At 35.7% G+C, this 22,866-nt stretch overlaps 14 protein-coding genes across 14 annotated transcripts; 4 read left to right on the plus strand and 10 right to left on the minus strand.

The window, feature by feature from the left end:
- Positions 1-13: 13 nt before the first annotated feature.
- MIM1 (Mim1p) lies at positions 14-463 on the plus strand (the record flags this gene model as incomplete). The annotated part of the gene is made up of 1 exon (XM_015612308.1): positions 14-463. The coding sequence occupies one exon, from the start codon at positions 14-16 to the stop codon at positions 461-463; it is 450 nt and encodes a 149-aa protein (XP_015466870.1).
- A 298-nt stretch (positions 464-761) lies between these two features.
- On the plus strand, positions 762-2,165 carry FUM11 (fumarase; the record flags this gene model as incomplete). Its single annotated transcript, XM_015612309.1, has 1 exon — positions 762-2,165. The coding sequence occupies one exon, from the start codon at positions 762-764 to the stop codon at positions 2,163-2,165; it is 1,404 nt and encodes a 467-aa protein (XP_015466871.1).
- Positions 2,166-2,210: 45 nt separating this feature from the next.
- On the minus strand, positions 2,211-2,621 carry RPR2 (ribonuclease P protein subunit; the record flags this gene model as incomplete). Its single annotated transcript, XM_015612310.1, has 1 exon — positions 2,211-2,621. One exon carries the CDS (start codon positions 2,619-2,621, stop codon positions 2,211-2,213), a length of 411 nt encoding a protein of 136 aa, XP_015466872.1.
- A 904-nt stretch (positions 2,622-3,525) lies between these two features.
- PRE6 (proteasome core particle subunit alpha 4) lies at positions 3,526-3,735 on the plus strand (the record flags this gene model as incomplete). Its single annotated transcript, XM_015612311.1, has 1 exon — positions 3,526-3,735. One exon carries the CDS (start codon positions 3,526-3,528, stop codon positions 3,733-3,735), a length of 210 nt encoding a protein of 69 aa, XP_015466873.1.
- A 253-nt stretch (positions 3,736-3,988) lies between these two features.
- Positions 3,989-5,182, minus strand: AC631_03483 (multifunctional nuclease; the record flags this gene model as incomplete). The annotated part of the gene is made up of 2 exons (XM_015612312.1): positions 3,989-5,115; positions 5,170-5,182. The coding sequence occupies 2 exons, from the start codon at positions 5,180-5,182 to the stop codon at positions 3,989-3,991; spliced, it is 1,140 nt and encodes a 379-aa protein (XP_015466874.1).
- A 162-nt stretch (positions 5,183-5,344) lies between these two features.
- Positions 5,345-8,509, minus strand: AC631_03484 (FG-nucleoporin; the record flags this gene model as incomplete). The annotated part of the gene is made up of 1 exon (XM_015612313.1): positions 5,345-8,509. One exon carries the CDS (start codon positions 8,507-8,509, stop codon positions 5,345-5,347), a length of 3,165 nt encoding a protein of 1,054 aa, XP_015466875.1.
- A 178-nt stretch (positions 8,510-8,687) lies between these two features.
- APN1 (DNA-(apurinic or apyrimidinic site) lyase) lies at positions 8,688-9,809 on the minus strand (the record flags this gene model as incomplete). The annotated part of the gene is made up of 1 exon (XM_015612314.1): positions 8,688-9,809. One exon carries the CDS (start codon positions 9,807-9,809, stop codon positions 8,688-8,690), a length of 1,122 nt encoding a protein of 373 aa, XP_015466876.1.
- A 275-nt stretch (positions 9,810-10,084) lies between these two features.
- On the minus strand, positions 10,085-11,080 carry AC631_03486 (uncharacterized protein; the record flags this gene model as incomplete). The annotated part of the gene is made up of 1 exon (XM_015612315.1): positions 10,085-11,080. The coding sequence occupies one exon, from the start codon at positions 11,078-11,080 to the stop codon at positions 10,085-10,087; it is 996 nt and encodes a 331-aa protein (XP_015466877.1).
- Positions 11,081-11,222: 142 nt separating this feature from the next.
- On the plus strand, positions 11,223-13,796 carry AC631_03487 (uncharacterized protein; the record flags this gene model as incomplete). The annotated part of the gene is made up of 1 exon (XM_015612316.1): positions 11,223-13,796. The coding sequence occupies one exon, from the start codon at positions 11,223-11,225 to the stop codon at positions 13,794-13,796; it is 2,574 nt and encodes an 857-aa protein (XP_015466878.1).
- Positions 13,797-13,835: 39 nt separating this feature from the next.
- Positions 13,836-14,771, minus strand: AC631_03488 (uncharacterized protein; the record flags this gene model as incomplete). Its single annotated transcript, XM_015612317.1, has 1 exon — positions 13,836-14,771. One exon carries the CDS (start codon positions 14,769-14,771, stop codon positions 13,836-13,838), a length of 936 nt encoding a protein of 311 aa, XP_015466879.1.
- Positions 14,772-14,922: 151 nt separating this feature from the next.
- AC631_03489 (uncharacterized protein) lies at positions 14,923-15,492 on the minus strand (the record flags this gene model as incomplete). The annotated part of the gene is made up of 1 exon (XM_015612318.1): positions 14,923-15,492. One exon carries the CDS (start codon positions 15,490-15,492, stop codon positions 14,923-14,925), a length of 570 nt encoding a protein of 189 aa, XP_015466880.1.
- A 334-nt stretch (positions 15,493-15,826) lies between these two features.
- FAR1 (cyclin-dependent protein serine/threonine kinase inhibiting protein) lies at positions 15,827-18,568 on the minus strand (the record flags this gene model as incomplete). The annotated part of the gene is made up of 1 exon (XM_015612319.1): positions 15,827-18,568. The coding sequence occupies one exon, from the start codon at positions 18,566-18,568 to the stop codon at positions 15,827-15,829; it is 2,742 nt and encodes a 913-aa protein (XP_015466881.1).
- Positions 18,569-19,564: 996 nt separating this feature from the next.
- AC631_03491 (RidA family protein) lies at positions 19,565-19,948 on the minus strand (the record flags this gene model as incomplete). Its single annotated transcript, XM_015612320.1, has 1 exon — positions 19,565-19,948. One exon carries the CDS (start codon positions 19,946-19,948, stop codon positions 19,565-19,567), a length of 384 nt encoding a protein of 127 aa, XP_015466882.1.
- A 340-nt stretch (positions 19,949-20,288) lies between these two features.
- VPS70 (putative zinc metalloprotease) lies at positions 20,289-22,715 on the minus strand (the record flags this gene model as incomplete). The annotated part of the gene is made up of 1 exon (XM_015612321.1): positions 20,289-22,715. One exon carries the CDS (start codon positions 22,713-22,715, stop codon positions 20,289-20,291), a length of 2,427 nt encoding a protein of 808 aa, XP_015466883.1.
- Positions 22,716-22,866: the final 151 nt, after the last annotated feature.

The raw sequence follows: 22,866 nt of genomic DNA on the forward strand, positions 1-22,866 counted from the left end.
ACAGAAGAGAATAATGTCAGCTACATATAATGAGGTTGGAGTCAATAGAGATATTGACGTAGAAGATAATAATGATATTGCAACCGAAAAGTTTGTGGAAGAAACATCGGAGTTTTTAAACGAGGTTTTGCTTCTGAATAACCAAAGGGAAGGAGTTCATGATACAACAGATACTCAGAACCAACTGTCATCTGAAGATGTTAGTTATGCAGATGCAATAAATGCAAGTTTGTTTCCACTTCAAGAAGAAAAGGAACAATCAGTATATAATATAAATTTATGGACCATTTTAAGAAAGAGTTCGATTAATTTGATTTTGCCATTTATCAACGGTATGATGTTGGGATTTGGGGAAATATTAGCCCATGAAATAGGATTCCGTTACAATTGGGTTGGTACTAAAGTAGAGCCTCCAAGAAGAATCATTCGTAAAAATCAACAAAATCAATCTGCTTTCTTATAGCGCCTCGATGTCCTATATATATATGTATTAGTTATATACAATTCAATTTTATGATAATGACATGACAGAGTAACGTTAATAAGTTCATCCAATAACAATGCTAATATCGTTATTATTGCAATCAGTTTTGGGATGGACCGTAATTTTCCGAAATATTCTTTTTTACGTTCACCGTTCCGCTTTTCAACGGGAAATTATATATGAAATTAATTTGCATTATAAACATCTAATCGAAAAAGCATTGTTGATTATCTATCTAACCTAAGAATTAACAATATAATTCGTCAAGTATTGGAAAATGTCAGGTAACAAAGCTAACGAAAGAATCGAAACCGATGCGTTCGGAGAAATCTCCGTTCCAAATGATAAGTATTGGGGTGCCCAAAGTCAAAGATCGTTAGGTAATTTTGATATAGGTGATATTAGAATGCCAGAATCGATTGTTAAATCATTTGGTATTTTGAAGAAAGCTGCTGCAATTGTTAACGAAGAAATCGGTGCCTTGGACCCTCTGTTAGCAAAGGCTATCAAAGAGGCTGCAACTGAAGTTGCGGAAGGTAAATTGACGGAACATTTCCCATTAGTAGTCTACCAAACAGGCTCAGGTACTCAATCTAATATGAATGCCAACGAGGTTATTTCAAATAGAGCTATCGAAATTTTGGGAGGAAAAATGGGCTCAAAAAGTCCTGTTCATCCAAATGATCACTGTAACATGTCTCAGTCTTCGAACGATACTTTCCCAACAGTGATGCATATTGCCGCCGTTACTGAAATAAGCAATAAGTTAATTCCTTCATTAAAAGAACTTCGTGATGCGTTCGATGCTAAAGCCAAGGAATTTGAAAAGATCATCAAAATTGGTAGAACCCACTTACAAGATGCAACCCCATTAACTTTAGGTCAAGAATTCTCTGGTTACGTTCAACAATTAAGTTTCGGTATTGAACGTGTTGAACAAACTCTTCCAAGATTATCATACTTAGCTCAAGGTGGTACTGCTGTTGGAACTGGTTTGAATACCAGAAAGGGTTTCGATGTTAAGGTTGCAAATGAAGTGTCTAATCTTACTGGATTAAAATTCCAAACTGCTCCAAATAAATTCGAAGCATTGGCTGCACATGATGCATTTGTTGAAGCTTCGGGTGCTTTAAATACATTAGCCGTTTCTCTTTTCAAGATTGCTAATGATATCAGATACTTAGGTTCTGGTCCAAGATGTGGTTACGGGGAATTATCATTACCAGAGAATGAACCAGGCTCTTCAATTATGCCAGGTAAGGTTAACCCAACCCAATGTGAAGCCATGACTATGGTTTGTGCTCAAGTAATGGGTAATCATACTACTATCACGTTTTCCGGTGCATCTGGTCAGTTTGAATTGAACGTTTTCAAGCCTGTCATGGCTAGCAACTTGTTGTCTTCAATCAGATTAATTGGTGATGCATGTAAATCATTTAGAATTCACTGTGTTGAAGGTATTGTTGCCAACGAAGAAAAGATCTCCAAAGTTTTGAATGAATCTTTAATGTTAGTCACAGCCTTGAACCCAAAGATTGGTTATGACAATGCCTCCAAGGTCGCCAAAAATGCCCATAAAAAGGGTCTTACCTTAAAGCAATCATGCTTAGACTTAAACATGTTATCAGAAGAAGAGTTCGACCAGTGGGTCAGACCAGAGAATATGCTTGGTCCAAAATAATTAATATGTATTTACGATCCTATATACATTAAAAAATACAAAATGTCATTCATCGTCCGATTTTTCGTCGTCTTTTTCACTAAACAACTTATATGTCCTATTTTTACCAACGGGAAACCTCTTTTTCTTACCGCAAGTTTTGCATGAATGAACCAATATGTCATTATGTGGCGTTTTTTCTTTTGACTGATTTTCTATTTCTATACTTTCATTTACACCAGGAACTAATAATGTCTGACATCCTTTACAAATAGTTCTTTTCAAAATCGGTGAAAGTTTTGTTACCGATTTCTTAGAAATCAAATTAACGTTTCTAGCGATGGCTCTTGATAGTATGTCATATTTTGGTCTAGTTGCAAAATGACTTGATGCTTGGTATAAATATGATATTCTTGCATAATTATCTATATGAGGAACATTCTTAGGTGCTGGTTTACTTTGTTTCTTAGGACCCATGAAGCATATAGATAAATCATTCTAGTTTATATGGCGACTTTTGAAAAATCATATAGGCTTCCTAAGCGCGACATTGTACTAAATATGTCGTCGCCAAATTTGGGCTCTTGTATGAACAAATGGAGATTCTATCTAATAACCTTGCAAAAACCAATCTATTCTCTATAATCTTAATATAATTATTGATATATATACTTATAATGAGTGGTTACGATAGTGCTTTATCCATTTTTTCGTATGTATAATGATTGGAATGCAATTGGCATAATTCTGTTAAGATTCAAGAATCTTGCCACCCAATTTACAAATCGAGTACTAACTAATATTAAAATAGACCTGATGGACATGTTTTCCGTATGTATATTTGAATTTGATAGATATCGTAAAAAGATGAAATACTAACCCAATAATAGAGGTTGAATATGCTTCAGAAGCAGTTAAAAGAGGTACATGTGCCGTTGGTGTTAAAGGTAAAGAAACAGTGGTATTAGGGTGTGAGAAGAGAACTACATTAAAGTTACAAGATCCACGTATTACACCTTCAAAGATATGCAAAGTTGATAATCACGTCTTGCTAGCATTTGCTGGGTTGAATGCAGACGCAAGAATCTTGGTTGACAAGGCCAGAGTTGAAGCCCAGTCGCATAGATTAACATTGGAAGATTCTGTGACTGTTGAATATTTAACCAAATATGTAGCAGGTGTTCAACAGAAATACACCCAATCGGGTGGTGTTAGACCGTTCGGTATTGCCACCATAATTGCTGGGTTTGATAGTAATGACAATGTCCCAAAATTATATCAAACAGAACCATCGGGAGTTTACAATGCATGGAAGGCACATGCCATTGGAAGATCGTCTAAAACTGTAAAGGAATTCTTAGAAAAGCACTATGAAGAAGATATGAGTGATGAGCAAACTATTAAATTAACAATAAAGTCGTTATTAGAAGTGGTTCAAACAGGAGCAAAAAATATCGAGGTGTCTGTTTTGAAATCGGGTGATAGAATTGAAAAGTTGTCGATTGATGAGATCAAGAAGTATGTTGACGAGATTGAAGCCGAAATTGAAGCTGAAGCGCAAAAGAAGAAGCCAAAGTCTAGAGATGCGTAGAATAAATCGTTTTAATGTATTCTAATGAATGATAGCACTATAAATGAGTAAATTGTGTAAGTATAATAAAGTTAAGTAATATAGAATACAATTCGCTGCAACATGAGTGGTGAAAGGAAGGAAATCCGAACAACGTAGCCTTATAGTACGTATCAAGCAAGTTAATCTACATGATTAAAGTAAGTTATTCCATTTCAAATATTAGAATACAAATTAATATACATTAATACTCCGTAAGAGACATCATAAAGAATTACTTTTTGGTTTTTGCCTTCTTTGATTTAGAAGATTTAGTATCATTCTTCCTCTTTTTGTCTGCTGAATCTTTGGGTTTGGGGACAGATTGGAAAAATCCATCCAATCTACCTTGAACGCCACCTTTCAACCCTTTCTTTAATTTTTCCGCTCCGCTTCTTATTCTATCCTCACTAAAGCCTTTTTCCTTAACCATATACTGAATGAGTCCATCAACATCTGGTTCTCTCCACTTTAGATTAACTTCGCTGGCATCGATTGTATCTGGCTTAATAAACAATTGCCTAGCTTCGTCATAGGGCCAATTCTCAGGAAGCTTGAAATTGGTCTTGTCAGGGTTATTCGTCAAGTATTCGACTATTTTGTCTAGCGAGCCATGCTCTTTAATTAATTTAAATGCTGTCACTGGTCCAACCCCTCTAATTGTTTCACAGTAATCACAACCCAATAAGATACACAAATCAATGAATGTTTCTTTGTCCATCTCTAAGGCTTCTAAAACCTTATCGTATTGAATCTGATCAATTGGCATTTTTCTAGCTTCTGAAAAGGTCAAATGTCTCAACAAGAAAGGAGGTTGGTAACATAAAGTATCCATATCTTCTGATGCAGCTGCAAACACTTTTCCACCTCTAGCCAATTCTGCACATTGTGCTTCAGCTTCGCAAGGTGCATTAACGTAAGGCACTCCCATTAAATCTAATAACTTTTTAGCCTCGTCATTTTGTTCTCTTGTAACTCTAACCGTCCTTTTCTCGTATCTTACCATATCCTCAACCGTACCTTCGTCTTTTATGTTATCTCTTTGTTTAATAGCCTCTTCTCTTCTAAGCAATCTTTTTTCCAATTCACCACCTTTTAAAACTGGTGGTTTTCCATCAAAAACATATACAGGCTTGATACTATTTTCAACTAAACGAATTGTACGGTAGAACATACCCAGTAAATGGGAGGTGGTTTCTCCCTCATCATTAGTCAATTGTTGACCTTCGGCTTGTCTGACAGCAATTAAGAATTGATATAAGCACATGGAAGCATCAATGGCAATCTTTCTACCAAATAAATTTTTCAATTGAAATTCTTTAAATGCATCTGGAGCATGCTCCTTTATTAATTGATTGAGTCCTAATATTAATGTTAGTTTTCTAATCCAATGATTCTTCTACATCTTATACATACCTTTGACACCCATGATTGACCTCTATATACTTGATAATAATGTTTTTTAAAAAATATCTTTTTAGTACGCGTTATATAATGCGCGTAATAACATTAGTATACTTCAAATAGGACTATTGATACATTATTCTATATACGATAAAATTGACTAAAGAGATTGATTGATAATGTGAAATTACATCGAAGTTACTGTAAATGACCAATTGCCTGTAACAGGATCGTAGGTTTTAAAATCCATACCCGGTAATTTTTTCAAGTTTTCAATATGACGACGAACAAATTCACTCTTTGGATCAAGTATAGGTAACTTGTCAGCCTTGTTAATAGGATAGCACCCTTCGAGGGTTATCTTTGCAGGAAGGTTCAAGCCTTCTCCGTCTTGTGGTTTATTGTCATCTGGGTAAACTATGCAAGATTTGGATCCAAAGATTATAAGGTTACCAGTTATGTCATCCAAATTAACAAAACTGGATAAATCCACAGGCTCCAAAAATTCTATTTGACCGTAATGTTTACGACCGACTATGAAATTTTTCACTGAACGTAATTCAGACAAAGATTTCTTTTTTAATTCAGATATAGATGGGGATGTCCAATAACCATCGTCATCGACTTCAAGTCTTGTTGCTTCTCCATTAATTGTTGGAACACTTTCCAACATTTTAGGTGTTGATTCATCATCCTTATCAGTATCATATTCTGAGCCCTCGCCTTTATTTAAAACGAATGAAACTTGTTTGGATGGAGTGTACTGAGTTTGGCCTGATGAAAGTAATGAGTTATTATTACTTGGAGACTTAGACTTATCTAAAACCAACTCCTTAAAGCTTGCTTTAGGTGCAAAAATATCAGAAGATATGATGGCTTTATCAGTATTCAAAGTGAATATATTTTCTTTGTTCTCAGAACTAGACATAGGAACATTATTTGCACCGACAGGGCTTGGTGTCTTCTTAGGTAAGGCACTTGGCTTGAATAATGGTGCAATTCTATGTGCTGTGGCTAAAGTAACTGGTTTCTTAGAAGTTGCTGATCCATTAACTGGGGTTGCACTTGGAACACCACCGTTATTCAGCTGCTGTACACCAGTAATACTCTGGAATAACGGATTATCGCCGTATGGGTTTTGCTTATTAATATTAGCTAAAGGCTGTTGCTGTTGTTGTTGACCCGCTTGTCCTTGACCTTGATTATTATTAGACCCGAAAAGACCACCACCAAGTCCAGAATTGGTATTATTTCCGCCAAATAACCCACCAGATGTTGGTGCATTATTATTAGTAGCTGGTTTGCTTCCAAATAATCCGCCACTGCCTGTACTATTATTAGAACCTAATGTATTAGTACCGGTATTGTTATTGCTTCCAAACAATCCACCCGATGTAGTTGTTCCGGTATTATTGTTGCTACCGCCAAACAATCCTCCAGAGCTTCCTGCTGTGTTATTATTGGCTCCAAATAATCCTCCTCCTGTAGTTGCAGAACCAGCTGGTTTATTACCAAATAATCCACCACTGGTGCCACTATTTTGATTATTGCCAAATGCATTAGTTGTATTATTAGCATTATTTTGCGATCCAAACAACCCACCTGTAGTTCCGGCAGGTTTGTTACCTCCAAAGAGGCCTCCACCGGTATTGGTATTGTTGTTTTGAGCAGAACTACCAAAAAGCCCACCGGAAGAAGGAGCTGCAGTGTTTTGGTTACTTCCAAACAAACCTCCAGATGGAGCTGCTGGTTTATTTCCAAACAAACCACCCGAATTGCTATTCGTATTGTTGCTTTGTCCAAATAATCCGCCCCCTGTATTATTGGTGTTGCTTTGACCTCCAAATAAGCCACCACTAGTATTATTGGTGTTATTTTGGCCCCCAAATAAACCACCAGTTGCAGGCTTATTAGCACCAAATGCTCCACCGGCCGCGTTGTTTTGTGCGCTACCGAATAAACCACCACTAGAACCTCCAATTCCTGATGCATTATTATTATTGGCACCAAACGCGTTATTGTTTGTGCTACTAGCTCCACCAAATAATCCTCCAGATGGATTTGTATTTTGGTTAGTTCCAAATGGTGAACTATTGGCGTTTGCGTTATTGGCGCCAAAGGGATTTGTGGTATTGTTAACAGCCGGGGACGCATTTGATCCGAAAGCAGAAGTGTTGTTACCACCAAATGGAGAATTGTTATTAGCACCAAAAGCTCCACCAGTGTTGGATGAGCCAAATCCAGAAGTCCCTGTATTTGATGTACCGAATGGATTTGGTTTATTGGCCCCAAATGCAGTGGAGCCTCCACTACCAAATGCAGACGTGTTGCTATTACCACCAAATGCGTTAGAACCACCGAATGCTGAGTTTCCTTGGCCACCAAATGCTGAATTACTTTGTCCACCGAATGCTGTATTGTTGTTTGCAGCACCAAAGGCTGAACCTGTGTTACTAGATCCGAATGGAGAATTGTTATTCTGAGCACCAAAACCAGTATTAGTGGTATTATTTGTAGCGCCAAAAGGAGAGGTACCTGCCGCATTGGCTCCAAATGCTGAATTGGTATTATTACTCGATGCACCAAACCCAAATCCGCCAGTTGCAGAAGCTCCAAAACCACCTGCTGCCGTAGCTCCAGGTGCATTTGCATTACCAAACTTTCTATTCTGCTCGTAATCCTTCAATCTCAATTCCTCAAATGAAAAATTCTTGTACTCAGGCATCGAACTAACGTTTTGAAACACATTGGTTCCAGTTGAATCTTTTTCTGTGTATGGGGTGAAGGGCTTTCCACCAGTACCGTTGTTAACGTTGGGGTCAACATTTCCTGCACCAGCTCCCACTCCAAATGCAGAAGTAGACGAAGCTCCAAAAGGTGAAGTATTGTTGTTGGTAGGAGTACCAAATCCTCCTCCAAATGTCGATTTGTTGGCAGATCCAAACAAACCACCACCTGTATTAGGTGCTCCAAATCCCGACGTTCCCATATTATTGGATGCACCAAAAGCTGAAGTAGTATTGGCATTGTTGTTACTAGCTCCGAATGGAGACGAAGTAGTATTAGACGCTCCAAACATGCCTCCACTAGGTGCACTAGGTGCACTTGGTGCACTTGGTGCACCGAATGCCGACGTGGTATTGTTTGCTCCAAAAGCGCTACCTGTTCCAAATCCACCTCCAGTACTAGCATTATTGCTAGCACCAAATACTCCTCCAGAAGTTGCATTATTAGCTCCTCCAAATGGTGATGTGCCTGCCGTCGCAGTATTATTGGCGGCTCCAAATGGGGATGTATTGTTACCACCTGTACTACCGAATCCTCCAAATCCTGATGTAGATCGACCGAACATAATTGACTTGACTTTAATTGAAAGACTAATGTAGCTTGATTCGCCGTTTAATGACCATGAATCAATTTTTGTTTATGCCCTTATTACAATTTCTCATTTCATCAAAAGTTGAAAAGTCGTGTATATGCAAATATATTTTATCTACTAACAATATGGTAAGGAACTACGTCTGCTCTAACTAAGTCTTTTTCTTCTTAGACAACATGTCACCTATGTCACCTTGAGGTGCTCTCTTGGAGTTTGCTTTTGCTGCCTTGGAAGTCTTTGTTTCAAACTTTTTCAAGTGTTCTGCTCTCTCCTTCGCACCAAGCTTCGATAACTCCTCCAGTTTGGTTATATATTCTGCATCGTCGGCTTTTTTGTCTTGCAACCATTCAAGTAGCTTTATCTCTTCTCCATAAACTGTGTCGTCTTTTTCAACAGGAGTTTCTAAAACTATAGGAATATTTTGAAGCCTAGGACAATTGGCAATAATTCTGAATACTTCAAGTCCTAGAAACCCGTAACCTAGTTTCTGGTGTAAATCTCTGTTGGCTCCTAATGGCGCCTTGGAGTCGTTTAAGTGGATTGCACTCAAGTATTCCCAGCCAATGATGTCTTCAAATGACTTGAAGAACTCATCAAACTTCTCTTGGGTTGAAATATCGTAACCTGCAGCAAATGTGTGACAGGTGTCAATACAGACTCCAACTCTGCTCTTATCCTCCACCATGTCGATTACTTCTTTGATATCTTGTAAGTTCGATCCGATTAAATTGCCGTGGCCAGCCATATTTTCGATAACAATCTTCACAAATTCCGTGTCCTTGATTGCCCTATTTATATTATCAGCGAGTCTTTTTAATGCTTCCTTATGGTCTCCATCCAAGCTGGACCCAGGGTGGAAATTGTACAATCCGATATTTAGCTTCTCGCAACGCTTTAAATCATCCAAGAAAGAACCATACGCCTTCTCTTCTTTTTCAGCATCTGGATTGGCCAAATTGATAAAGTAAGATCCATGTGGCAAAATATCAGTTCTTGGGTTATACCCATATTCTTTGCATAGTTGTGCAAACTTTGCAACTTCATCTTCCTTGATGTCGGGGGAGACCCATTTTCTTGGAGATTTCAAAAATAATGCAAAACTGTTGGCTCCAATGTTCATTGCATTAGTCAATGCTTTCGAAATGCCACCTGCCATAGCAACGTGAGCACCAAACTTGAATTTACATGTCGTATCTCGAGCATATTTAAATTCTACCTTAGCTGCTTTCAGGCTAGTTTTCTTGACGGGAGTTTTAACAGTGTTGGTAGTCATATTTCTTAAAATGTTTCTAGATATATTAGTAATAGCCATAAATATAGTCGCTGATAAATGCCATTACATACCCTCTAAGATTCTACTTATAAAAGAATACAGAGAGACGTAATAATAAATCAGCTCCAAGTAGTCGATGCGTGTATTTACATTGAAAAAATATATACAGTCTATTATATACTTGGTCTATAAATCACCTTTCTCGTTATTACTGTCTTATTTATAGACCACCATGAACTCTGTTGATCAATATGAGCTCTGCTTTATTAGGATTTTTATTCTGTCTCTTTATTATTGTCTGAAAATAGTTCTTTAAATAGTTCCAGGGCATTTGAGTGTTGAATATTGATAGAAGTGTCATACATTCTTTCTCTTCTCTTTCTAGCTTTATTTGACGGCTTCGATAGGTCAATAATGTGAGGATGGAATTTGTCTAACTCGTTTTGGATTCTAGTATGGGGATCACAATATGCAAGAGATGCTAATAGAGTGTAGTATGCGTCATTAGCTGCATTATGAAGATAACCATGGGGGATGCCTACTTTTCTTAATATCCCCCTTAATGAACCACCTGATTCGTAAGATAGTCTATGAATCCTTGCAGTGTCAACTATGGGTACATCACTAGGAATCTGAATCCCAATACTTCTTAACCATTTCAAATCACCTTCGATATGATGACCTACTAACACTATTCCTTCTTTACTTTCATGGGAATATTTGTTGATTATAGATTCAACGAACTTCTTACTCTCTGTTAGTTCTAGTGTATATGATACACCTCCCATGAAGTTACCTTTATTATTCGGACAATATCTACCATTGTACATCTTCTCGTGTTCTCTAATAAGGATGTGAAATTGATTAATCTTTGGTAAAATTGAATACAGCTGTTCATCTGGATTATACACTGCTATCCCAATTTCTGTGACTTTGTTTATATTCCTCTCCCATGCTTCTATATCAATGGCTATGAGTATTTTCTTTCTTAAATATATGCTTTCCATCCATTTCTGTAGATCTTTCTGCTGACTTTCTCCTTTAAATTTAAATTCTCTATGTTTGAAATAATCTTCCAAATTCTGCTTGTACAAATGCTTTATTTTAGCATCATCCGTTTTCTTTGCAATCTTAGTAGGCACCGGGGTAGCTTGATTCGACTTCTGTTGTTGAATAGATTTCGAAACGAAGGATCTCAGTACGTTTACAGATGTACAATTCAATCCAAACCTATTTATAAGCAATGAAGACCGGTAAGCTTTCTCTATCATTAGTTAATTTTTGATCCGTTAGCTGTTACTGCAACCAATACTAACTTTAAGATCGATAACGAAATTTTTCGCAGAGTTAGTTTTTTAGATTTAAGTCCATGATAATAAAGGTAGAGGCAATAGCTATTTGGTGGGCCTAGCTATGGATCATTCTATAATAGATGATAGGGTTTTTGAACTTAAAAATCATCCAACAGCACAGGATATTGAATCGATTCTAATATCAATTCTCAATAAACCATCAGATCTGAATACTAACTTCAGTTTAGTTACTACGTTGTTGAATTTTACCATCCCTGAAACCTACAATTTACTTCCAGATACAACAAAAGAATTAATTATATGTGTATTCAAATCCGTAACTGGTTTAGGGAACTTAATCAGTAAAATTTCTTTGCTTAAAGATAATTCAAAAGGTCATGATTCTTTTACTTTGTTGGAAACATTGATTCTGATTCTTACAAGATGCTTTGACACAGGTCTAGTATCAAACATGGCACAGTCAACAAAAAGTCCTTCAGAAATTAAAGAAATAGATAAACTATTATTCAAAGGCAAATGTTTTGCAATAGTGAATGAAGTTGTTTCAAATTATGATATTCATTCTCGTAATCAAATTTTTACATGTTCTGATAACTATGTGGGATTCTTGAATATTGAAGTATTGGCTTTGTTTAAAGATAATATAGACATAAAAACAATCAATGTATTTATTGCCTCATTGGGTTCATTTAATTCAAGTAGCTCGGCACAGTATCTTGATTTAATGTTTAATGAAGGTAATTGGCCTTATGCATTAAAGGCTTTCAAGTATATGAAGAGATTTGAGAAGAAAACTTTTTTGTTACGATTGATACGAAATTTCTTGACAAAAAAGTATCTTACAACGAATATTTCAATTGAAAAGTTATTATCGTTAGCTTTCGTATTACACCCAATGATTGAAAATGACTTAGTAGATGAAAACTTCTTAAATAAGATTATTGCTATAGGTAATTATGAAGCTAATTTGTTAGTGTCTATTTTGCTTTCAAATTCACCAGATGATAATTTCTACCAATTGATTTTAACTCTACTCAAAACATGGGCAGATGAAGATCTAATGAAAAGTGAAGCTATTTCTTTGCAGGAATATAGAACACATTTGATTATTCTGCTAATTTCACGCGTGAAGAAAGTTAGCTTTACCCAAGATGTGCTCAAAAATCCTATTTTTTTAAGGGCCATTTCGAACAGACTAAGTTCGTTTTCAAACAATGTAAAATCTTTAGGTGTAATTTTAGCCGATAAGGTTTGTGAATTTGGAGGACATGAAAAGATATTTCAATTAGATAATATTGAAGGTTATGATTTTTTAATCAGTAATGAAGCCTATAGGTATAAAACTAGCGTTGAGAATATGACAATTGAAGAAGCGTGGAATTATTTGAATGAGCCAGAAGTCATTGAAAACTCCACAGATTTAAATAGCGATAAATCTGATCTAGTTAAAAAGGTGCAAACAATATCGATATCTAAATTGGATTCGGATGATGAATCTGACTTCGAAAGTGATGAAGAAGACGACCCAACTATTTCTAGAAAACCTTATATCGCTAAGCCATTATATATAAAAGATATTCTTGAATATCTTACAGTCGACAGTAACCTGCCTCAAGCTTATGAAAAAAGACGTTCAGCATTAATTAATGGACCAACATTACTAAGACAAAAATCAAGCTTTGGTAATGAAGTATCATTCTATGCAGAAGATTTGGTCACACAACTTGTTGGACTATCAAATAACTATGAAGATAATGATTTTGAGGATCTTAGGCTAAATTGTTTAATAGCTATTATTGCGGCTAATCCATCTTGTACTTTACATTTGTATCGACTACTTTTGACTGGTGATTATTCTTTAAAGCAACGTATGTGTATATTATCTGCAACTTCTCTCGCAGTTAGAGAACTCAGAGGGTTTAAAGATGAAGTTGTGACACGGTCTTATAATGAAAAGCAATTTCCTTCAAAGATATTACCTGGTTCTCTCCACAGTAAGTTCTTATCTTTGGGGCTGGAAGACGACAAATATATAGGTGAGAAAAGAATTAACCCAGCATATGAATCGCTACAAGGTGAGATAATGTACGATGCGTCAGAAGAAGCTCAAAATAAACTCAGCGGTGGAAAAATATTACGTTTGTCAAGCAATTTAAAGAAAAAACCAAAACAAGAAGTTATGTCCCCTATAGTTAAGAACTTTTCCAAAATAATTGGATCTCAATTTTATTTGCCTCTAGTTAGTATTTGGTATGAAGTTGGTGGGCAAATTGACATTGGGCACTATTCACCCATTCTCACAGCACATTATATAAAAACATTGGCCCTCTTATTGCATGCAGCATATCCAACTGCTATTAATCTAAATGATATGATAAAAGAATTTTTTCTGATAGTTACACCCCTTATCCAGAAAATCAGTTTGGATGAATTGCAAATAATTGAAAGCATTGTTACTGGTATTTTATTAATTTGCGATATTCTGGACGATCAATACTTGATGCTGTACTATCATAATGAAATAGACATTTTTCATAGGTGGTTGTCATTAATATGGGAAGATCTTATCGATGATAGAATCAAGAGCTTGTGCGCTGGTTTACTACTTAGAGTAAATGAATTAAACGAAAAATTCGAGAGAATCTTGTTAGATCAAATGAATAGCATTTATTAAATACTCTATAATTAAAAATACATGATAATAATGTTACAACTAAACCTCTTCACCATTGCTCTCATGAACTTCGTCATGTGTATACTCCTGTACATATAGTCTTGATATCAATGCTTCAGCACTATCAATAAATTCTCCTTCGCTACAATTTGGCCTTAATTTCTTCTTTGGCAATATTGGATGTGGTTTATCTAATGTACTCAAAGCTCTACTCTGAGGATCACATAACCTTAAAGCAAGAACCAACGTATAGTATGCGTCATTACCTGCATTATGAAGAAATGCATGTGGAATGTCTGCAGATCGCAAAGCGTTCTTCAAACTAGCTCCATTCATGCCATGACTCGCAGCATAAATTTTCTGCGTATCTAAAGAACTTGTGTCTGCTGGAAAATGGATACCTAGTTTCAGCATCCACTGAATGTCACCTCTTACATCATGCCCAACTAAATAGCATTGTCTTTTATGTCTAATATCGATAAAATAGTACTGGATAAGGCTCTGTATGAATTTGACTGCTTCTATTTCAGATAATATGTAAGTCGTTTTACCATTGTAATTACGTGAATGTTCAGGCACAAACCTTCCATTTTTTCGCCTCATGTTTTCTTTTATGATAATATGAATCAGTGTTATATTAGGCATTAAAGCATTGCCTTGTTTCCTAGGATCGAAAATTGCAATACCCAATTCTGTCACTACTTTTGTATTTACCTCCCATGCTTCGACATCTATACAAAACAAAATGCTTCTGCGACCATAAACAATTTTCATTCCTTCCTTTAAAATGGCAAGGCTCGAGGGATTATGTAGCCTACTTTGTTTCGAAATTTGCAGGATGTAGTTATTTATAATTTTATCATAATACTGCTGTCCATTCGGTTCTAAACTTTCTAAATTTCTAAAATAAGGTGCGTTGTTTATTTTTATGGGTGTAACAGAGCCATTACCTGACTCCTTATCAGTGATCACCATTAATATTCTAATACAGTTCAGATAGATAAAGAAAGATTTCAAATAAAAAAAAAATATCATCGTACGCATTGTTAGCAAAAAGCTCACAAAATCAAATTCATCCTAGTATGCATTTACCGATATATATATATGAACCTAATCTATAACTAGCCTATAAAGCACCAACGCATGCACTTATTCCTAATACGCTAGCTATTAGAATTGTTTTTTTCCATTTAGAACCCTCATAGCCAACTATGTTATCACTAATTCTATTCGCATTTGATGTTTTGTTCCCTTTGACAGAATGAGTAGAATGAGATGCAGAACTAGATTCCGAGGAGCCTGAAGTGACCGTTTTTGTTTCCTCGCCCCAAACTGATTGTGATCCTGTGAATCCCCATTGGTTGTAGGTGACTTTACCAGTGTTAGTAGCGGTAGTGGCAGTGTTTGTCTCAGTTTTTGGAGTCGTTTGTTGTGTAGCATCCGTCGTAACGGTTGTATCCTTTGTGTCCGTAGCTGTATTTGTAGCTTTATCGGTATTTTTGGCTGTATCATGATCAGCTTTGGTATTCTCTGTAGCCGTTGTCTTATCCTTTGGCGATGAATCGTTGTTATTATTGTCAGATCCAGATCCATCGCTATCTAAACCACCAAGATTATCAGCAATTACGCTTCCAAATTGTATTAATGAAAATGATGCAAGAGCGAATGGAGCACTATGGAAATGTTGAAGAGACATTTTGAATCGATAATTTATAAATTCCTAAAATATTCTTGTCTGGATAAATATGCTCATCTCTTTATATATAATTATACTGTGGGAGTAACACAGGCAGGTTTCTCTACATCGTAGCATCGTAGCAGGGTTACCATGATTCAAATGGTAAACAAAACTAGCCAGCCATTGAAAATTTCAGTCATAATGCATGCGAAAAACTCTTGATTTCATTACTTTTCCTAATTAGGTAATTCATAAATATTCTTTTTGCTAGTATATACGATGTAAAATCTATGGAACAATATGTAGAATACCCGCTTAAATTACCGAAATCTGTTAATAATGGTCCATGAGGTCATATTATCCAATTAGCAAAGTCTTGACATCTAATTGAAGCAGAACATGGATCTCGTTTAAACAAATCATTAATTGATTCAAGCTCTTCTACCAAACACTGAATATATTTCTTATTATTATTAAAATTTTCAAAATGAAGCATGAACGATTTACGTCTTTCTGAATAGCACTTCAGTTCTATTATTTTATATGACTCTCCCGGTTCTATTTCAAATCCTCTGATAATTCCAAAGACTAACGATATCAAATGGCTTATGATAATCTCCGTTTCATCAGCTGATGCGGATTCCACTATCCTAAGAGATCTGATAATCGCGAGCTCTGTTTTTCTTCTGGCAAAACTCTGATCTTTAGAAGAAGATAATGGTGGTAGCAATGGTATGTCAACGAAATATGTGTCTCCATCTATTTGATCTAATGGGGAACAAGAGACATCAGATTCATGAGAGAAAAGAATATGTGGGCTGCCTGTCTCATTAAATTTTGTCCTCAAACACTTAAAATCATCTTCACCTTCCATCCACAGACTGTGGTAATTAATAATTTTATAATTCATAATGTTTCCTAGATTAGATACTTCCGAAAAGTTCAATTTTAACTTCATCATTATATTACGCTCTGTCAGAGGGAAAACATTCTTAACAACAATTCTCAACTTTGTTAAATTACTCTGAATTGATACCATTTCTCCATTCATCTCAATTTCAGAAAATGAAATTAAGCTCTCTATACCACTAACTTTCTGAAAGTCTATTGTCACATATGGTATATATCCTGATTGAAGGCTATGCTCCATTATGAAATCAAAAGAATCCCCAAACTCTGAAAATGAATTAAACCTTAGCAATTTTGATCCTGATACAATATTTAAAGAGTCATTACATTGAGTTGGCATAGAAATTAAATTGTAGACTTCCTGTGCCTCTATTGAGTATGATTTACCGATCCTTATTATATCAATAGTTAAATTTTCATTAGCTTGCAAAAAACTGATCTTATCATTAATTTTAGATTTAATAAACCTTTGAGGTTCTGTAAGATCGTAATTATTGGAATTCAATATTATTAGCCTATTGTTATTCTTGGGCCCCGAGGGAATATATGGCAATAACTTTTTGTACTTTTCAAAGCTAATTAGCATTTCTTCAAATCCATTATCGAATATTGGGAATTGTCTGTCATCTTCATTTGCAAAAACTCTAATATCATTTATGATATTCTCCCAGCCATCCCATGATGGACTAACACATCCTATAAAAGTTCCGCTGTTCGAAGGTTTTCCATGTCCATCTACTCCAACGAAAATTAAACCAAGTTTATCAATAGGTCTCAATTTTGATCTGAGATTTTGAAGTAGTGATATTATATTCTTCTTATATTCAAGATTGCTGAGATCTGTGCAATTGATCAATGATATGGAAACATTCATATTCATTGGAATATTTTCTGCCGGTGGCATGATTCTCCTTAGCAAAGACGATGGTACATCTAAATTTTTCTCCCATAGGCTGCAAAATTTGAGACCATCCGTCGATCTGTTGCACTCATCTAGTAATTCCCAAGCATTCGTAGTTGTATGAAGTAGAGGTATCTGTCCAACCAGAATTTTTTTGACTGCTTGAATTAAATAATACTCCCATTTGGATATAATTAGCGAACAACTATGTCTCATATAAAGTTCAGGAAGAGCTTCATTGCTTAAATTCAAAACAAGTACGTTCTCAATTCTGTTTATGCTGCTTATATCACTGTTAATTAGCACTTCTCCCATTAGGCGAGTCCCATTATAATCAACTAGAATAATTGCATTTCCAAAAAAATAAACCGATATATTGTCCCAGTCAGAGCCATTACTACTTATCTCTAAAAAGTCAAACATCCTCAAATCTCCTAATTCTTCAAGTGGTAACAATGAATCACTCCAATTATTAACTCTTAAGGCTAGCTTTACTTTAATATTTTGAATTATCCTTGATTTGATCGCTTGATCCTCAGATGAATCACTCACACAATTCGAAATTTGGGAAGGTTTTACACTTATTAAACAATCTAAGTCATATTCTCCATCAGTCACTTGACTAGCAGCATCTGCGGTAACTGTAATCCTTGGTTTGAGAATTTCGTTGTACAATTTTTCGTTGTAGAAATTCCCTGTAGGAGTTGATATTGGTGATAATAATTGTGACTCATTAGCACTTACAGAAGACTTGACTAACGTGTCGTAATCTTTCAAGTGTGACATTGTATCAAATGGACTGTGCTCCTTGTCGAAATTGTTTGGAAAGAGGGATTCAGCTAGCTTTTGGTGCTTGATACTGGCCTGAATGGAAGCATCGACGCACTGAGTTTTTTTCTCACATTGGGTGCAAAATGGTAGCGACTCCAAATTATTTTTGTCCATCATTTCAAGGAAACAATACTTATGACAAGAATGAGAACAGGTTAATTGTAAGCCCAATTCTCCTGCAAGCTTATTAGATAACAATTCTTCGCAGAAAACACATCTGTCATCAGCGAAATTTTTTTTCCTAATGCCCCTTTCTGGGTTTGAATGATCGCTTATGCTATATCCCTCAAGTTGAGGGATCTTTGGAAATGTAAGTGGTGGTGGAATTACAGTATTGCGAGATATCTTTATAGGATCCCCCAATGTTTCATTACTATGTCTTCTCCGTGGAGGAGAGATTGGTTTCATTATATTGTTGATAATTGATAGTTTTGACTTTCTTTTCTCATTCATTTTGAATTACATACTTCTTACATTCAAGTTAAATCTTTTTTCTAGAATGGTTCCACATTATACTTTATATTTCCAGTTTTAAATTGTTTTGTATTGACAAGTCATATAAATACCAGCCATATAAATACCAGCATTTTAAACTTTCAATTCTTGGGCATGATACAGATTAGAGAACGATCGTTACATGGATACACACAACGCATGTTACTTTATAGTAAATAAATGAGATATATGCAATACTGAAACGCAGGCTTGCTCAGTGTTCTAATTCATATACTATTTAAGATGTCTCATCAAAAGTGAGGCACCTCTAAAACAACCTACACCCATATAAAGCCTCATCCTGAATGATCTAAAACCTATTCTAATGTCCGTATTGGGTTAATTATGTACATGTTTCCATGTACAAAGAATGTGCCAAAGGAAGTCGTATGGGGAAAATAGAGTCATGATTTTAGAATTGTGGTACTATTGTTAGTGGAAAGTTTAAATCACTAATACGGTAGCCTCTCGCCTAGAGAACTTAAACACCTTTGTCTTAAGTAGTTCAAAAGTAGAAATACGAGAAATAATAATAGTATTCTTGCGTTATTATTAGATAGAGCCTGTGCGCACATCATAAATACGGATAGCAATAGGACCCTACATGCTGAAATAGGTGTGATGAGAGCCCGTAAAACTTTAGTTCATAGTATTGATAAGATAACAAGCGGTACCATATTAAAATTCATTTACATTTATTTACATTTATTTTCATTTATTTTATTGAAATTCGACAATAGAACTAAATAACTAAATCTAGAGGCATGGGGCACCACCTTAGTCAAGCTTTCATTATTCACATAATCCATCAAATTACAATAGGGGCCAAAAAGGGGTGAGCAAGCAGCTTTCTTCACTACATTAAAATGCCTCTTTAATGTCTATGAGCCATGCATTAAACTTGCATACATAGTTTCTCTTTCTTTGAAGACTCATCAAGCTGCGAAATGTCATCTATTGCGATTTTAATGCTGTTACCTCGATTTCAATCTTCATATTCGTATCTAATAAGTTGGCCGATATCATTGTAGCTGCTGGTCTTATGAACCCAAAGTATTTTCTTAATACTGGCCAGCATTTTTCGAACTCACCAGCCTCTGGTAATATATATGTGACTTTTACCACATCTTGTAAACAAGAACCGGCATCTACCAAAGCACTCTCGATATTTCTTATAGCTTGGTCTGCTTGATCTATCACATTGTCCGAAATTTTCATAGTATTATAATCATATCCTGTGGTTCCCGAAACAAAAATCATTTGCCCAATTATGACTGCTCTTGAATAAGCAATTTGTTCCTCGAATTCTGAACCTGAAGTGATAAGTTTTCGTTCCATCGTTAATGGCTATTTAGAAGTTGAGTTATGTTGAATGTTACAAATTTGGTTAATTAAAGTAAAGCTTGCTTGAGGAAACAAGTTGCAAAGGTTGTAAAATGACTTATTGAACAATTAGTCATCTGTGCCATCTCATTGATAAGACTTTCACCTGCGACCCGAATTTTAGGTGAAATTGTTCTACAATTGCTACAATTCAAAGTTGAAAAAAATACCATATAATTTTACGTCATATATATCTATCTAAGCAACAGCAAGATGCGATATATCTAAAAGGAGTTAACATAGAAACAAAAAATTTGAAATCAGTTTGTAAATTTTTAAAAGTTTTCTCACCCTACTATAAAGAGAGTTGTGTAGAAACTCTTCTTATGGATTTAGAAACAATTCCTAGCCATTTAACTAGACGATCAACATCACCATCTTCAATGGCTTCTTTCAATCCAGGTAAAGTTTGACCAGCATAACCAGTATACCTGCCACTTGCAAATACGATATGTCTAAACCAAGATCTTTCATCTAAACCTTTATGATACAAAAAGTTTCTTTCAAAATATTGAAGAAGCTTATTGTGCTTCTTAATTTGGAAATGTAATTTGATACGTTGCCACCAATGCAACGAATCTCTCTTATCATACTTGATTTGAAGAGTCTCTGTTTCTGCATCGAAAACAGTTGTTTTATTCTCTAACGTCAATAAATCTTCGTAAGTTCTCTTGACAAACTCTTTTAAAGTAGCGTTCTTATGGTGTTTCAAATCATACATAACATGTATCTTGCTATGCTTGCATTGGGTTGGATTTAAAAATTCTGGGAATGGGTATAAAGATTGGTGTGAATAGTAGCCATTTGAGTCCTCGATAATCGATCTCTCGTTTTGAAAATCATATGTAAGATATTCATCCCAATTACTATTATTGGTTAAATGTTTGTGGAGCCATTTTTTAGGGATAAGATCTATTGTCTCGTTATAGTACTTCAACAAATCTTTTGAATAGTCATCCAACTTAAAGTCAATTAGTTGTCTCTCGTTCAATTCTAATGCGACTAAACCTAAGTACTTAGCCAACAAATTATGGAAAACAAATCCTTTATCACCATACTTTTCCATCCAATGGTACGAATCATAATTTGAATGGTATTGATAAATTGGGTCACCTTTACTTTGAGTAAAAGACATATCAACAGATGGGATCCCCAAATGTTCCAAAAAGACAGTATAATCAGAACCAGATCCAAGATTGCGAATCTTATCTCCAGATTTCTGTACAAAATGATCGTATAATGATTTTGGTTCTTCGCCGGGATAGTCCAAAGTCTTTGCAACTTTCCGCAAGATATTATTTAAAACTGGAGATGCTCCCAACTTTAATTGACGACCAACAACTGCGACATCAACATTCAAATAAGCTACAACTTTGCGCTTTAAATCCTTTGCTGCGAATTCTCCGAATTCTGTTGAGCCCAATAAACCGTACTCTTCACCATCATAACTCTGCAAGATGATAGTTCTCTTGAATTTGTATCCAGATTTCTTCAACTCTCCTAAGCCTCTAGCAATCTCTAAAAGAGCTGCAGAACCTGAATTAGGATCGCCTGCACCACCTTTTATCCATGCATCACGATGATTACCAATGATAATTACTTCATCTTTATTTTCTCCTTCGATTTCCCCATAGACGTTGTGTAACTGGCTAATGTTGTAGATCTGGTTATTGTACAAATTCAACTTCACTTCTGGGTTAGGACCAGTGGAATAATCAAATCCTTCAAGTTCACCTCTCCATTTTTCATCTGAGATATTACTGCCATATCCATTTAGTTTTTCCAAGATCGGACTAACTTCACGATAAGAGATTGGTAATGCTGGAATCTTACCAATACTATTATGTGGGTCCTTACGCTCAACTCCTGGTTTGGATGCATAACCTGGAGTGGTTGGATCTCCAGGAGCTGCTCCAACACCGCCTAAAAATTGAACACTTCCTCTCTCAACAGCACTCTCATGTCTGGCTGGGCCATGTGGGTATTGCTTATAACCATTAGCAGGAGTAATACCATAGTCATTTCCAGGGTCGCTGTATAATAAAACACCAACAGCACCATTCTCCTGGGCGAATTTAACTTTCAAACCACGCATGACATGGCCATATCTCGCGATAACAATCTTTCCTTTCACACTAACCCCTAACGAATCAAGTGTAGCAAAATCTTCCCTAGTACCATAGTTTACATAAACATACTGTGCTGTAACATTGCCATTGGCTGCGTAAGATAAGAAAGTAGGAACCAAGTCCTCCCCCGTAGAGGTTTTATCATCTTTGAGCTCATCCTCCTTCAATGGAGCCACATACAACGTGTGTTTGCCCTTAGCATCCAAAAGCTTCAAATCATGTTGAAATGGATAACTGACATAAACATCGTATGAATCAATGCAGGTTTTAAATCCATATTCCTCGAACTTATTCTTGGTCCATTCAACAAACCCGTAATTAGTACCAGGCAAATGGGCTTCAGAAGTGTACTTTCTAGACCAATTACCAGCCAAATTCGTCTCCAATGCCTTCAAAAATACCTTTGAATGATCTCCTTTTTCAATTACCACTGGAGCAAGCGGAATGATCCTGTTAGTGCAAATAAAGCCTGCAAACACAACAGTCGCAAGAAGGAAAAGGTTCCGGAAGTTCCACTTGCTTTTCCTCTCCTTGATCTTAGATCTTATTTCAACAGGATCTCTGTAAGGTTCAAACAGTTGTTTTTCACTCATATTACTCTTGATGTCATAAATCTTTAAAAAAAATAATAAATAATAGTATTATAGGGTAAGCAAGGATGAATAATTGCAATCCATCCGTCACATGGTTTGATTGCTACAGATTATATGTTATATTAAGACACAATTTATTCAACCACAGAAA

This window comes from Debaryomyces fabryi (assembly GCF_001447935.2).
Source record: "Debaryomyces fabryi strain CBS 789 chromosome Unknown contig00075, whole genome shotgun sequence".
In the NCBI taxonomy this organism is placed as follows: Eukaryota; Fungi; Ascomycota; class Pichiomycetes; order Serinales; family Debaryomycetaceae; genus Debaryomyces; species Debaryomyces fabryi.